The 16425-nt window shown below is 33.2% G+C and overlaps 2 protein-coding genes across 3 annotated transcripts in view; one reads left to right on the top strand and one right to left on the bottom strand.

The window, feature by feature from the left end:
* The window catches only part of LOC115877795 (chondroitin sulfate synthase 1), a 58971-nt gene extending 58444 nt beyond the window's left edge, over positions 1-527 (bottom strand). The window contains exon 1 of the mRNA XM_030894108.1: positions 314-527. Within this exon, the coding sequence (XP_030749968.1) occupies positions 314-503 (190 nt within the window). The 5' untranslated portion in view covers positions 504-527. The remainder of the gene's footprint in view (positions 1-313) is intronic.
* Positions 528-1510: 983 nt separating this feature from the next.
* Positions 1511-16274, top strand: LOC115877796. Of its 2 annotated transcripts, none has more exons than XM_030894110.1 (3): positions 1511-1633; positions 10777-11052; positions 16043-16274. In XM_030894110.1, exons 1-3 carry the CDS (start codon positions 1519-1521, stop codon positions 16255-16257), a joined length of 606 nt encoding a protein of 201 aa, XP_030749970.1. In that variant the 5' UTR covers positions 1511-1518; the 3' UTR covers positions 16258-16274. The 2 variants fall into 2 exon arrangements, with proteins under 2 accessions (XP_030749970.1, XP_030749969.1); XM_030894109.1 differs by lacking the exon at positions 1511-1633 and adding an exon at positions 7843-8097.
* The last annotated feature ends 151 nt before the right edge of the window (positions 16275-16425 follow it).

Genomic DNA, 16425 nt, shown 5'->3' with positions numbered 1-16425 from the left:
ACAAGATATTTAAAATTATAGCCACATTAAAGATGTAATGACAGATACTATAGCGACAAAATAATGTAGAACAGACTAGATACGTTCTTTTACTAGGTTGTATATTTATAAATGCATTTCTTCGCCCATAAAAGAAAAAAAAACGAATAAAATTTTATGTAAAAACGCGTAATCTACTTTTTTCTTAAAAGTAGTACGCATCATTCCATATGTAGCCACAAGTGACTTACTGACTTGCTATACAGTAGTTCAGTAACGTAACATAGAACTTCTAACCCGTATAAAAGAAATATATTTATAAACAAAAACTTACCAGCAAATAGAAGATTTTTCCTTCCTTCATCAGTATAAAACTTCTCCAAACTCTCCAACTTATCCGCTTTGGCCGATCTGCGCACTATCCTAGGCCGACAAAAATTACCCGCGCTAAAGAAAAACTGCGAACAAATTATCCCTATAACAACACCCAAGATCACCTTCCTGAGCTTCTTGGGTTTGGCCATGTTGTACCCCAACTTGGGACATCATTTAGCTGCCTCTTCGATGGATGCCAGTTCAAGATCATAAAGTACCAGGCATATTATCCTCCCTACCTACTTTTATTCAAATTCATTCGGGACCTTCAATTACTTTTTTTTCGTTGATGGGTCTTGAGTTATACCTGTTTCGGGAGAAAACAGATAATCTTTTCTCTGTTGAGCTGCATATCTTTCGGGTTTAAGTGGTTCTTGTTTACTTAAAATTGATAATTATTTTGTCTTGATAGTTTTTCTAACTGAGGCGATATTTTTTCAAACTGTTAACCTTTAAATTTATTCAGTAAACCAGCTTTTCGAAGAAAGGAATGATCTCTTAAGCCGGATATCCACAAACTTTGACCCATTATTTCTTTCTCATTCAAATTAGTCCCAGTGTAGGTGAGATTAATGACCCAAGGAATCTTGTTTTTTTTATTATTATTGGTCCTGTCATACCAAAAAAAAGTTAGAACGTCAAATATTATTTTTTTTTCTCAAGGGTTCTTTATAAGAACCGACTTTCTTGTGGTACAATTAACCCAGTTTGAGTTAAGTATAGTGTCTCCTTGAATTTTGACCCTCTGAACCTTGTTTGTCAACTGAGATATTAACCTCGCCTGGTGGGTTCACTTTCGTACAGCGCATTGAGGTTCAAATTATTTTAACTATATCTTGTTTATTTTGTCAGGTATAAACTGGTGACAACCCTTATTTTATTTAAAAAAATAATAACGTCTCTTGATAAAATAATGAATTATATCACGACAATCACAGATCGAAAAACAAAAAAGCCCTTTTTCACTGAGTAAGTACTACTTTTCGCGCTTTCCACTCGATTTTGCCGGTACTGTTCCCCGATCGCACGATTTCTCTACGGCTTGGCAGTTTATCGATACACTAGCGCGCGGCTGTAACTTAAGTCGGTCTGAGGAACCAACTTAGCGCACTGTCGGCGCATACGACGATTTTGGTGTGCGATAGGTCGATCAGTAGACCTTCTATGCGGTACTACCGACCGGAGTATCGAATACAAGTCCTTCCCAACACCAACTTGATGCAACTTTGGACCAGGATGTGTTATTTTACAGGTTTCGTTTGGAACTTGTTCCGAACAGGTATAGTTCATATTCTATTCTGTTCCAGTTCTAGCTAAGGTTTCCATATGTCCGGATTTACCCGGACATGTCCGGATTTTTAAAGTTTGTTGGATATTTTAGTTAAGTAAAATACCCATTTCTATACTTTTGCGCTCATATTCTTCGCTTTTTGTGCACTCCTGGAAAGTGAATGCTTTTTGGTTTATATTTTGTTGATTCCGAGGCAAATTATTGCGTCCTATAAGAGGTCCGGAATTTCCAAAAGCCTTTATGGAAACCCTAGTTTCAGCTGATCCAAAATTATTACGCTCATCGTATTTATTATATTAGCATATTAGTATATAGGTACATTACATAAAGGATATTATATATGTATATAATATTAGTATATTAATCAAAACCTAATTTTTACGTATATTTATGAAAAGGAGAATACACTTTTAACAGGGTACCGGTCAAAAATTTGCCGCAACTATGTTTAATTAATAATAATAACACAGATTAGGTATCCTATAAGTATACAGATAAAAATCTTGTCCCTAATTCGTGGTACGAAAATTGTTTTTTATGACGATGTGCAAACTGGCGTAAAATAACAATAAACAGCCTAATAGAGAGATATCGCTAAACCGAATAGCGTGCATGGACGTTAATAAGGCCAGGTGTTATTTCCTTTACGTGAGGTGCTATTAACTCTCTTCATTTATAGTTATCGGATCGGAAAGAATTCTGTTCGCGTCGCGTCCTCTATTTAAACTTAACACTAACTTTGAATTTAAAACTTTGAAATTGTTTTGTTTACTAGGTATTTTAAAACTAAAGGGCTAAAGTGCTTATTTCCAGTATTTATTGTTCAACGTCTGCCAGTGGGTTTAGGGCAACAAGCAACAAATTCTCTTAGAAGGGCTAAGTCGTCATCTGCTGTAAACCTAAGCCTCTTTATAGGTTCTTTAGTATTGGAAGAGGTGGAATCCATATTTTGGGCCATATTTATTTAATTAAAACTAATCCCAGCTACCTAAATATCAAATTACCTAATAAAACTAAAGTAATAATTCAAAACAATTCAAACATAACCTAAAATAAAAGATCTCGCCGGCCGGCCCCGGTTGTCAAATACCCGCACATGCCCATTTAAGCAATTTTTAAACGTTATTTAGAAATAGCGCTTGGTGTAATTGATCCGCAAATTACGTCAGGCGGTAACGTTATTAGCGGGTGTTGCGTTAAAAATTGACTCGCGCATATCGTAACCATGATAAAGTACGCATAAATACTGCATGACGCTATTCGGTTTTCCGATGTCTCTCTAATAACCGTGCTGGTCAGGCGCTGTGCATAATTTTACAGGCCAAAAGTGGGCGTGCTATGTGCGCAAACTAGTAACCTAACTAGTGCCCGATTCCGAAAATTGGAACCACGAAAAACAATAAAGAAAAAACAAAGTTTATAATCTGTATAATCTGTGATAATAATAACTGATTTTGGAAACGACATTACGTTCATAAAAATTATTGATGGTTTATAAACTCACCGGCAAAAAAAAACCGGCCACTAAAAACTAGACCCAATTTCAAAGTTGGATTTCTCGCGAACCACTCTCTAGATTTTGATGATTTTTTTTAAAATTGTAAATTAATTCCTTTTTAACGGATGCTGTCAGAAATTTTTATTCCGAATTTATTTTGAGCATATACAGGGCACAACAAAATACGAAGTTTTTTGACCGAACTTTGTAACAGCCTGTAGAGTGCAGCAGCGGTAGTAGCTATAGTCTGTCCAACGAGAAGATCCTTGACAGTGATAGATGTGTCTGTCATTTTAATTTCAAAGTAGTTTATTTTAATTTACAAAAAAATAAGTTGGTACAACTGGAACGCATAGCATAGGAAATTAATATATGTATTTAAAATTGTAACTGAAGTTACTTCAAAATATTGTGAAAAAAACTGTATAAAACTGAAAAAATGTAATCGAGTTATTTTATTTAATAAAAAACGGTATGTGTTAATACAAAATAAACAAAAACAAGACACCACATACCAAAAAATATAAAAAAGCACTATTTCTTACTTTCAATCTTTATGAAACTTCACGCATTTATGATTATATTTATCAATATAACTTATGTACAAATACAAATTTGTAATATTCCGCAGGAATAAATAAAACAAACTATTTTATTAATAATAACACTTACCAAATTTTATACCTCACAGGTTGATTAATTAACTTTAATCTTAATTTGTTTAAACCAGTACCTTTTGACATTATTTTTCTGCAGTACTAAAATCCATTATTTACCTATCGTGTGATGTCGATATTTTACAGCTACTCCAGTTTTTAGTATGTGTTTAGTATGGTCCTTCTACCATATTCGAGATGCACTTATCTACGACGAAATGGTATACGAACTTTATTGATAGTAACTTTAGTGGTGTATCTGTATAAGACTTTCTGCCTGGGCAGCGAGCGATTAACCATAAACGGCAGCGATTAACCATAAACCGTGCTCTGGGTTCTACAGTTAATTTTCACTCGATTTTTCCTCCACTTTACTTCAAAAGACACAAAACACTCGTAATAACACGAATCAAAATGCATCATCTTCCAAAACACAGGGTATTTGACAAAAGTTGTCACAAAACTATAACCTATAATTTGGCAAGACTTTGACAAACGTCAAAAATCTAAAGGCGAGTTCATATTATTCGGCGTCCGTTTGTCGTTCATCGTTCCGTCAAACCAATAAAATTGAAATACGATCTGTCATTTTTGAAATAAACCAATAAAACTGGTTAAAAACAACAAGTGACGACGCATGACGAATTTATATTTAAACCCATCCATAGTTAACTTAAAAATTATTAGAAACTTTTTTAGTAAAATAAATAGATTGGTATGGGACGTCATCTGCTTTTCTTCTGTCATCGTCTGTCGAAATCTTACCTGAGAAAAAAAAAACAGAGTATATTGCTAAATTAAATCACATTGTAGCCTCATCTTTTGTGAGCATTTTGTTTTTTTAATCATGGCATTATCTCTTTTTGTATTGGAGATATGCTGTTTTAATACGACGTCTCGGAAAAATGCTTCGCAGGCAGAAAGTTTTATGTGTAAATAATCAAGGCGACATAGGCGAAAACGGATTTATGAGTATTTGGAATATGACAACAACGGTTGTCAAATTAAAAAATTCCATTATCTGTAACGGATGTTGCTCGTATTGTGGCTTTAATTGAGGATGGCCGAAGTCAACGTTATGTCTCCGATATCCTGGGTATATTACGAACAACAGTCCAAGATGCTTGGAATCGGTATATGGAAATTTCACCAAGCGAGTGGACACTAGATATTAGTCCCTTAAAATTTCTTTACCTTTTTTTTTTCATTTTCATGTTTTAGTTAGTTTTCAGATTAAATTTACCTACGTTCTGATGTTTGATTTGTTTTTAAAGCTTTTTTCGAGACGTTTGTTTTAAAGCAGCGTAATTTCCAATACAAACAGATAAAATGACATGATTAAAAAAACAAAATGCTCACAAAAGATGACGCTACAATGTGATTTGATTCAGCAATAGCTCCTACAGCTGCTGCACCCTACATTGGGTGTTACAAAGTTCGGGCAAAAAACTTCGTCTTATTGTTGTGCCCTGTATATGCTCAAAATAAATTCGGAATAAAAATTGCTGACGTAGCATCCGTTAAGAGTAGTACATGCGAGAAGCAGCCGACGCTCTATATAGAGTATCGCACTGTAAGAAGAAGAAGACAACGGTCTGTGGTAATCCGTCGTAGGCCTTGGAGCTTTTTCGTCTCTACCTAAGATTTTTTGGCCAATCCCTACTTAACTATTCACCAGTGGACCGGCCGTTCGGGCCAGTTATACTGTGGTTATACCTAAAGTATTGTTTCTTGGCATGCGAGTCAAAATTAAGTGGATTCGCTTTGGGGCAAGTGGTTTTTTCGAAATTCTTGCCCGTCTGCCCGGCCGGCGACGACATGACAACATGGCAGTCGTAAAAAACGGACTTCAATTATACTGTAATTAAATTTCGAGTACTTAGTTCCGTAATGCATTAATAAAAAATATTGTTGGACGATGAAAGTGACAATTAGTGTAAAATTTGTTTTTAATTTACATCATTTATGTTATATGAGGTAATAAATTGATGAATCGATCGGGCTGTCAACCACTTTTTTTAATAGTCGGTAGTAATGATAGCGAAAAAAATTATCATCAAGGACGGATTAAGATAAGGTGATCTACTATTTCCAGTATCAGCAGCGAAGCTTTCATTGATGCGGATGATGCATCGCATCCTATCAAAATATTATAATACGTTTTATACAGGGTTGTTCACCACATACGACACGGAGTACTGTAGCTAAACGATTTGATTTTTACAAATTGTAAGTTTTGGGTTCGTTGAAGGACTATTAGAGCTGTAATTTAAAAATATTTTTACAAGATACAGAGTGTCCCAAATAAGTAAAAAATATTACAGTTTTATTTTTTAAATGGGACACCCTGTATATTATTCTATTTTTAGATTCTACGATTGAAATAAAGGTAAATTTGATTAAGGTTTGTCACACTTAAACCTTACCGTTTTTGAAATATTTTCAATTTTATGAAATTGCAGTAAAAATTTTAAGGCTTCATATCTCCAATTGTTTCAAAGATTTTAATACTAAATATTTACTGAAGATTATTTATTGATCAGAGATTGTGTTGCAATAATAAAAATTATACTACCTTATACAGAGTGTCCAAAAATTTATATTAAATAATTACTAGCTTTAAACGGCAATAACTTGTTTAATTTAAATGGAACATCCTGTATATTTTACAAGGATCAGATGCACGATTTAATTGTCTATCAAATTGTATTATAACATTTTTTTACCTATCTCTTGAAGTTTTCGTAGAAAATGCATTTTCTTATAATTTGGACCTCATTTATCACCATGGAATAATAATTATTTATACCCATGGAATATTGACATTTTAGATTGTTTTTGAAGATGTAACAAATTTTCAGGTATATAGTTCGCTTATTTCATTAAAAAATAAAAAAAAAAACTGTTTAAATATTTTTTATTATAGAGGACCAATTAATACGATCCCAGTATTCAAACTACATTAATTGACTGTTTATGTTGATTAATACTAATTGCTCCAAATACTAAAATGCTGAATTTTGTATGTGTATTAGATAGTGTGGTAAAAGTAACACCTTATAAATTTTATTTCATTTTTATAACAACAGAGACGTTCATTTTCATAATTTATTATTATATTGATTTCTGAGTCAAATCCACATTTATTTAAATAATTTATTAATTAAAACAATTAAGTATGTAATTAACTAATTTTTGGAGGGAAATAATGGTGGTATATTTAATTGGTATACTCTTTTATAAATATTTAAATAATTTTCTTTTTGTAAACAAATCGGTTTGAAATATTATTATTTTTACCACCTGTACATTTTCTACATATGTTACTTTAAAAAAATCTAAAATCTCAATATTCCATGGATATAGTTATAAATGAGATCTCTATTATAAGAGAATGCATTTTCTACGAACACTTGAAGAGATAGGTAAAAAATGGTATAATACAATTTGATAGACAATTAAATTGCGCATCTGATTCTCGTAAAATATACAGGGTGTTCCATTTAAATTAAATAAGTTATTGCCGTTTAAAGCTAGTAATTATTTAATATAAATTTTTGGATACTCTGTATAAGGTAGTATAATTTTTATTATTGCAACATAATATCTGATCAATAAATAATCTTCAGTAAATATTTAGTATTAAAAACTTTCATACTCTTGGAGAAATGAAGCCTTAAATATTTTACTGCAATTTCACAAAATTGAAAATATTTAAAAAACGGTAAAATCTAAGTGTGATAAACCTTAATCAAATTAACCTTTATTTCAATCGTAGAATCTAAAAATAGAATAATATACAGGGTGTTCTATTTAAAAAAATACAACTATAATATTTTTTACTTATTTGTATCTTGTAAAAGTATATTTAAATTGTATCATTTATTATTATTACTCATTCTAAATTCTACATTCATAGGAACTTTGTGTTTTATTTTTTTTCTGCTGAATCACCCACTCAAGTTGGATACACTATTTCTTTGATACCCTGTAGGTATAATACATACTTTACAACTTATTACCATAGTAGCGCACATGTCAAAGTGACGCCTCTGTTTAAACTCGCTTTATCTAAGTGAAAAAAGTGATGGTATCTTCTGAAAAACCTCTTGTCCTTTCCAAGACTTTTTGGCTGGTTGTCCTTCAGGTCCTTGTAATTTGTTGCAGTGGGGTGCAAGAGGCGCAAATATTCCTAAACTGTGGAGCGCCGTTTCGAAGAAATCTGATTTATGATTACGTGGCTGAACAAACTTTTGTTTTTACGTGTTTGTATTGCACGTGTTTAATGGCATGGATAGGTAAGAAAATAATCATATTTCGAAGTATAGATTTACACATGATCTTTTATTGCTTGCGAGATTTGCCTAAATCTACATTAGTCCCCCATACACATTTGTTTCTCTCTACAATTTCCTGTTTCACAATGTACCGTTTGTGTCCAGGAAGGGTTCATATTTTCATAGTTGTCGATTTTCGAAAAAAATCAGTACATGTATATTATTTCGCATATTTTTCATTTTATTGATTTTATGGAAAGCACTGTTCATTAAAATGTTGTATCCTACGTTATAGGGCTTGTTTGTCTCTACAATTTCCTGTTTCACAATGTACCGTTTGTGTCCGGGAAGGGTTCATAGTTTCATAGTTGTCGATTTTCGAAAGAAATCAGTACATGTATATTATTTGGTATATTTTTCATTTTATTGATTTTATGGGAAGCACTGTTCATTAAAATGTTGTATCCTATGTTATAGGGCTTGTTTCTCTCTACAATTTCCTGTTTCACAATGTACCGTTTGTGTCCGGGAAGGGTTCATAGTTTCATAGTTGTCGATTTTCGAAAGAAATCAGTGCATGTATATTATTTCGTATATTTTTCATTTTATTGATTTTATGGAAAGCACTGTTCATTAAAATGTTGCATCCTATGTTATAGGGCTTGTTTCTCTCTACAATTTCCTGTTTCACAATGTACCGTTTGTGTCCGGGAAGGGTTCATAGTTTCATAGTTGTCGATTTTCGAAAAAAAATCAGTACATGTATATTATTTCGTATATTTTGCATTTTATTGATTTTATGGAAAGCACTGTTCATTAAAATGTTGTATCCTATGTTATAGGGCTTGTTTCTCTCTACAATTTCCTGTCTCACAATGTACCGTTTGTGTCCAGGAAGGGTTCATATTTTCATAGATGTCGATTTTCGAAAGAAATCAGAACATGTATATTATTTCGTATATTTTTCATTTTATTGATTTTATGGAAAGCACTGTTCATTAAAATGTTGTATCCTATGTTATAGGGCTTGTTTCTCTCTACAATTTCCTGTCTCACAATGTACCGTTTCTGTCCAGGAAGGGTTCATATTTTCATAGATGTCGATTTTCGAAAGAAATCTGTACATGTATTTTATTTCGTATATTTTTTATTTTATTGGTTTTATGGAAAGCACTGTTCATTAAAATGTTGTATCCTATGTTATAGGGCTTGTTTCTCTCTACAATTTCCTGTCTCACAATGTACCGTTTGTGTCCGGGAAGGGTTCATAGTTTCATAGTTGTCGATTTTCGAAAGAAATCACTACATCTATATTATTTCGTATATTTTTCATTTTATTGATTTTATGGAAAGCACTGTTCATTAAAATGTTGTATCCTATGTTATAGGGGTCAGAGATATAGATGTAGTAGTATTTTGGTTTAATGGCCACAGCTATCCGGTCGGGTAATAGAATTATCGTTTTTTAATGAAAATTAAAAAAAAACATTATAAAATTATATATAAGGTAGAATAGTATCCGCTTTTATATTAACTTAATTTTTTTTAAGTTTATATAAAGCATTCATAAAAAATATGTACATATACAGGGTGGTCCGAACTGTATTCCGGAAACTTCGGCAGCATATTCTGCGGATAAAAATAAGTTAAAGCCTGTGAGCAATGTATGTCCTAATCTACTTAGTTTCGAGATACAGGGGAGTAGTTTTCATTTATTTCGATTTTTTCCAAATAATTTCTGAAGTAATGTCAATATTTCGATGAAAATTGGTGTCTGGCAGTTTTGTGACACGAGAAATTTGATTTTGATGTCAAAATGACTCCTATTTGTAGGGGGCGCCATCTACATGTGTTTTAACTGTTTTGAAGAGTAATAACTATTCGTCCGTACCGGTATAAAACTACTGACTGAACAAATATACATTTCCATGACTTTTTACGTAAAAAATATCTCAAGATATTTAGAATATAATAGTCAATACATGTCATTATTGACAAAAAATAAGCACACGATGAGTATAGCTATTTGACTGAAATAATGAATTTTTATTTTTTTAAATTAATCATATATTTTTCTGCGAAAAAATTATGATTAAACAATTTCTGTTGAACTTTTGGCACAAAAAGATTTCAAATTTATGATTTCAGTTTAATAACTATTTATTCAACATATGTTTAATTATTTCTGTCAACGATGACAGGTATTGATAATTTCGATTCCAAATATCTCCAGAACCATTACTCTTAGCGATGTTTGCCCAGAGACCTTTTTCATGCAAAAAAAGTCTTAAATGTATATTTTTTTACTCAGTAGCTTTATACAGGCATGGACGAAAAGTTATTACTCTTCAAACCAGTTAAAAAATATGTAGGTGGCGCCCTCTACAAGTAGGAGTCATATTGACATCAAAATCAAATTTCTCATATCAAAAAACTCCCAGGCACCAATTTTCATCCAAATATTGACGTTACTTCATAAATTATTTGACAAAAATCGAAATAAAAATGAAACTTCTACACCCTGTATTTCCGAAACTAAACATTTTAGGACATACATTTATACGAACTTTTTTAGATATTTTTATCTGTAGAATATGCTGCCGAAGTTTCCGGAATACAATTTGGACCACCCTGTATACACTAATATAAATACGCGAACTTTTCATCTAATGAATATTACAACCGCATATTTTTTTCCAGGTTTGTGCAAAAAGAAGGGTGCCACTTACTTTGTGTTTATCGCGCTGATCTTGACCACCCTTTGCGTCATGCACTGGGTGGATATCTTGATGGCGACCGTCTTTTTCTCTTCAATGACCGAGAAGAACATCGAGGCCCATCTAATGGGAATGTATAAAGTTTATGGTGACATATTCTCTTACAAGAGCCTCAGAGTGAATCGGCTGCAGTCCTGTCTAAAATGTTGCGGCGTGAAAGGACCACATGGGGAGGAAGTTTTGTATTTACGTGGTGCTGGTAAGCGGGCAGGGGGCGCTTATTGTATAGTTTACCGGGTGGCCAACTAAGAATGGACGCCGGCTGTATCTCAGAAACCAGAAACTACTTATCGTATAACTTTGGGAAAAAAATTCTAATAAGTAAGTCGACCAAGAGAAATCGCTGGAAATTATTTTCAAATTCGAAAAATGTCCGCTAGAGGGCGCATCTCTGATAGCCAATCAGAAAACAGGGGTTTTCTCAAAAAAATGCAGGTGAACAGGTATTTTAAATATTATTATTGTAATCATTAATTAGAAAACGTAGGTATAGGTTAATGATTTCTGAAAATTCGACTTTTCAAGTGGAGAAAGATACGTCTAAATATTTTTCAATACCGTTTGATAGAGAGTTATCCCGTGGTCTAAAAGGAATTTTTAAGAATGTCAATTATAAACTTGTGTATAGTGCTAATAATAAATTACAACAATTATTAGGTAATCCAAAGGATAAAACACCTCCACTGAAAGGTCAGGTATTTATGAAATTTCTTGTAAAGATTGTAATCAGAAATATGTTGGGCAAACTAGAAGATCAATATTAACTAGATTTAAAGAACATTTAGGTCAGATAAGATATGGTAGACCGGATAAATCTTGCGTTGCCGAACATATTGTTGATAAAGAACATTGTATAGATCTTAATAATTTAAAATTAATTAAACAAGTCTCAAATTACAGGCAATTAGATGCATATGAAAGCATCAGAATTAATCAATGTAAAGATAGTATGAACAGAGTTAACGGTCCAATTCCTTCAAGTTCTTTGTTGCTACATATTTCCATGGCCAGCTAGGTCGTCGGATTCAATATGCCTGGGTTTTTATTTATGGGGTCGAATCAAGAGCGAATATTTTAAATTACCCCTTCACCTGCATATTTTTGAGAAAAATCCTGTTTTCTGATTGGCCATCACAGATATACTCTCCCTAGCGGACATTTCTCGAATTTGAAAATAATTTCCAGCGATTTCTTTTGGTCGATTTATTTATTAGAATTTTTTTCCCAAAGTTATAGGATCAGTAGTTTCTGAGATACAGGCGGCGTCCATTCTTAGTTGGCCACCCGGTACATTAGGGTGGGTCAATAAGATCGACTATTTTTTTTCACTTTATACTTACCCTAAAAAAAAAAAGATTGGTAGACTTCTCAAAAAAGTTCTCTCCAAGTATGAGCTCTTAATTTGAATAGGAAGGTCCTCTGCCTTTCAATTTTCTATTTTTCCTTATAGAAATGAAAATTCATAGCTCGGTATCTACTATTTGGAAAAAACATCTCGTCTCACATATTTGTAGGAAACTGAATTCTCTACAAAAAAGGTCTCTTAGAATTTTTTTGTAAACCTCACCGTTCGAAAATTATTAAAGGATGAAATTTGATTATTTTAATTTCTTTTTTCTTATGAATTTTATAAACTCGTTAACAAAAATCATTATGATACACATACAACAGTTTTTGGCTAATAATTCGAACAATTCCAATTTATTCTATGAGTTTCGAGAAAATTTGTACAAATCTGAGTTTCTATGAACAACAAAATGTTTTAATTTTTTTTTCTAGTTTTTTAGTCCTAACCGTGTTTGGGTACATTGAAATAAAAAAAATATTGCATTTTTTCTAACTTAGAGTAATAATTCATTAAATTTCGAATAAATAACGTTTTTGTGACAAATTTAATATAAAAAGTATTGATCTAGAAAAAAAAATCAATCTTTATATATTAAATCAAGAAAAATCTTTGATTTTTCTCGGTAGTAAAAGTTCTGAAAAATTTATTTCAGTGTCTTAGACCGTTGAAGGATTCCCATTTCCCGTGGACATTCTGCTTTTTCCTCATCCAAGGGCCTCTAGGATTCTAGATCCTACTGGCTCTGAACCAAGATATTATGATTCCTATTATCCTTATTGAATATATCCTTACTGTTGTGTGTGTGTAGAAAAAAAATAAAAATATATAATGGAAAATAAATTTCATGCAGTTTTTAGGTATATAATAAAATTATATAAGAGTTTCTTGCCTTGAACTGCTAATATAGAAATTAATTCCACGCTGTGCTCGTCATAATGTGGATCAACCTGCTCTCACTACCGGTTTCGGGGCCCTACCCCATCATCAGATGAGCTTGGGTATTTCCACAAAAATATCGATAGTAGTGCCTCGGTGGTACGAAAGTACTACCATTGCACGCAGGCCGCTATCTCGCGATGCGGGACTTAATATCTTACCGCTACTTTACGACAAGTCGGATTGATATATTCTGCGCTGTGCTCGTCGTTTTGTGGAAATACCCAAGCTCATCTGATGATGGGGTAGGGCCCCGAAACCGGTAGTGAGAGCAGGTTGATCCACATTATGACGAGCACAGCGTGGAATTAATTTCTATATTAGCAGTTCAAGGCAAGAAACTCTTATATAATTTTATCATAAAATAAAAATATTTATATAAAAGTATATACTGGGTGGCCCATCGAAAACGTTCCGCAAGGCATAACGGCCAGGGTAATTTTTTTTCAGAAAATTCAAAAACACGTCAATTTTGTTTGTGAGGGGGACAACTTTTGCCCCAAAAATGATTGCAAAATCTTCAACCCTCTAAGCGGGGGTTCATCCCCCAACTTTTTTCAAATGGAAAGGGGGGTCAAGTGGCGCCGCAATGAAAAGAGCTTTCTATTCTCTATATCTTCATGGTTTGTTTTTGAAGATCGGTCGAGTCGTTGGGAAAATATGAAGGATTGAAATTTGAAAAGTTTTTTAAACATTTATCAGAGTAAATGATAAGGATAAATTCCTTCGACCAATTTGCTGTTTTTTCTTATTATTTCTAGATGTTTACAATCGAGTTGCGCAGATATTCAATGAACGCCATCCTGACAAACACCTTTATGGCAAAATTGTTCGCCAGTTAGTAGCAAAATTTCGCGAAACTAGTTCCGTTATGAATAAAAAGAGGCAGAGGGAAAATCCTGTAGTAAATGAAGCTATGGAGATATTCGTATTGGGCCAAGTTGCCATGGACAATATTCTCAAGAAAATTAGCCAATGAGACCGGCAGGAATCGTACAAGTTTCCAAAAGATATTAAAAAAACACAAGTACAAAAGTAGTTCAGTTGGTACAAGAACTCAACGAAGACGATTTTGATCGTTGCTTGCAATTTGGTGAAACTATGAGTGAACGAGTGGCGAATGATAATAATTTCCTATTTAATGTGTGTTTTTCAGATGAGTGTACTTTCTTTTTGAACGGTGTAGTTAATCGGCACATCTGTCGGTACTGGGCTGAGGACAATCCCAGGGTTTTTCACGAGGTGCACACACAAAACCCTCAGAAATAGAACGTGTGGGCTGGTATTTTTGGAAATTCTATTGTAGGTCAGTTTAACGATATTGAGAAGAACTTCAACGTACAAGTCACAGAAGAGCAATCTAGCAACTACCGCACCTGATCGTTCAACGTTGTGGCAAGTGAAAAAATGCGTAAACATATAGAAATAATAAGAAAAAAACAGCAAATTGGTCGAATTTATCCTTAATTATCATTTACTCTGATAAATGCTTAAATAAACTTTTCAAATTTCAATCCTTCATATTTTCTCAATGACTCGACCGATTTTCAAAAACGAAGCGGGGAAATATAGAGAATAGAAAGCTCTTTTCATTGCGGCGCCACTTGACCCCCCTTTCCATTTGAAAAAAGTTGGGGAATGACATCCGCGCTTAGAGGGTTGAATATTTTACAATCATTTTTGGGGCAAAAGTTGTCCCCCTCACAAACAAAATTGACGTGTTTTTGGATTTTTTGAAAAAATAAATACCCTGGCCGTTATGCCTTGCGGAACGTTTTCGATGGGCCACCCTGTATATCAAATAAACTTTTAGTCACGTGATTAAGTTTGACAGGCACAGCGTTTTCCACTTTTACATATTTTCTTTTAATCAAAATATTTTAGAAAACAAAAATAAATTAATTATACATATATAATCAGTTATTATTGACATCAACAAAACTCACCTTCTTAACAGGGCTTAAGGGACATAAAGGGCCATTACTAGGTACCGCTTTTCCGTTTAAAATATTCTAATAAAGTCGCGATGAGTTTTTTACGGCTATTAAGCTATCTTGTACCCTTCTTCTTCTTCTAGTGCAAATCCATTAATGGATGTTTGCGATAACATTTTCCATCGCTTCTCTATTCTTGGCGGTGTTTATTAACGACTGTACATCGTGTAGGCCTGTCCACTGTCTAACATTCCTCAGTCAAGACATTTTCTTCCTGATATTAGAGAACAACGGCATACGGTCGAGTCGGCCGCTCCTGGCACGTATACGTAGACGTAAAGAATCTTTTACGTGTATAAAAAATAGAAAATATAAGAAATGCGCATGCGTACGTAAACGTTTACGTGTTTGTAGGCCGATTCGACCGTATGCCGTTGTTCTCTATTATCTTTTGTACCCACTTCGCACTAAAATATGTTCTAAAAAGAACAATGTTCGACTGCAAGGTCTGCTAGTAAACATTTTTAATCATAAAATATCACAACACTATTTATTTAAACCAAAAACTCATTATTCCAAACTAAAGTTTCAAAACAAATGACAATGTCCGGAAATAAAAATAAATCCGGCAACTTGACATTTTTTACAGCAGAGCTACCACCTGAATCCCCAGCGCGAAATTTAAATTCCTGTTAGTCAAATATTATAACACAACTGGATTCAAATCCACTGCTCACAACGCTTATAGGTTTTTGCTCGTCAAACAAATTTTCGACCAACAAAAACCCTTCCACATCTTTTAGGTGACGTATATTTTGATTTTGATGATGGGGTACCGTATGAAAACCTTTAAAACACCTATAAATAAATGACTTCACTATTAAATCAATATTTGAACAGTTCAAAATGTGGTTGGGTTTTTCACGGTGAAATTTCTTTGCTCCTAGATTTTATTGGTATTTTTATTTTAGATAATTTCGCCGTATGGGACATGACCATAATACCCAGTTGTTGTCCTAGGAACAGCAAGGATTGCACTTCATCCATTGCCTACCAAAAGGGATGTGTATCGGCCATTCTCTCAGAGACAGTCAACGATCATCTGCTCTACGTAAGATTTGGCATTTTAAATGGGATCCTGCAAATTATCACAAGCCGGGTAGTTTTGTATGGATTTGTAGTGTAAGCTTTTTTTGTTAAATTTTGAATTAATAAATGTTTTGAGTATAAGACAAGAGTAAATATTATCATAGTAAATTGGAAGTTGGTCAAAGAATGCTTAGAGAAGCTAAACAAATTAGGAAAAAAAAATTAAGACCTCCTACACCAAGGCACCAAGGGGTTTTAACAGGAC

This window comes from Sitophilus oryzae, unplaced genomic scaffold (genome assembly GCF_002938485.1).
Source record: "Sitophilus oryzae breed Bouriz unplaced genomic scaffold, Soryzae_2.0 scaffold_1499_pilon_pilon, whole genome shotgun sequence".
NCBI classification, from domain to species: Eukaryota; Metazoa; Arthropoda; class Insecta; order Coleoptera; family Curculionidae; genus Sitophilus; species Sitophilus oryzae.
The sequence above is the reverse complement of the archived record's forward strand: the minus strand, read 5'-3'. Positions and strand labels throughout refer to the sequence as shown.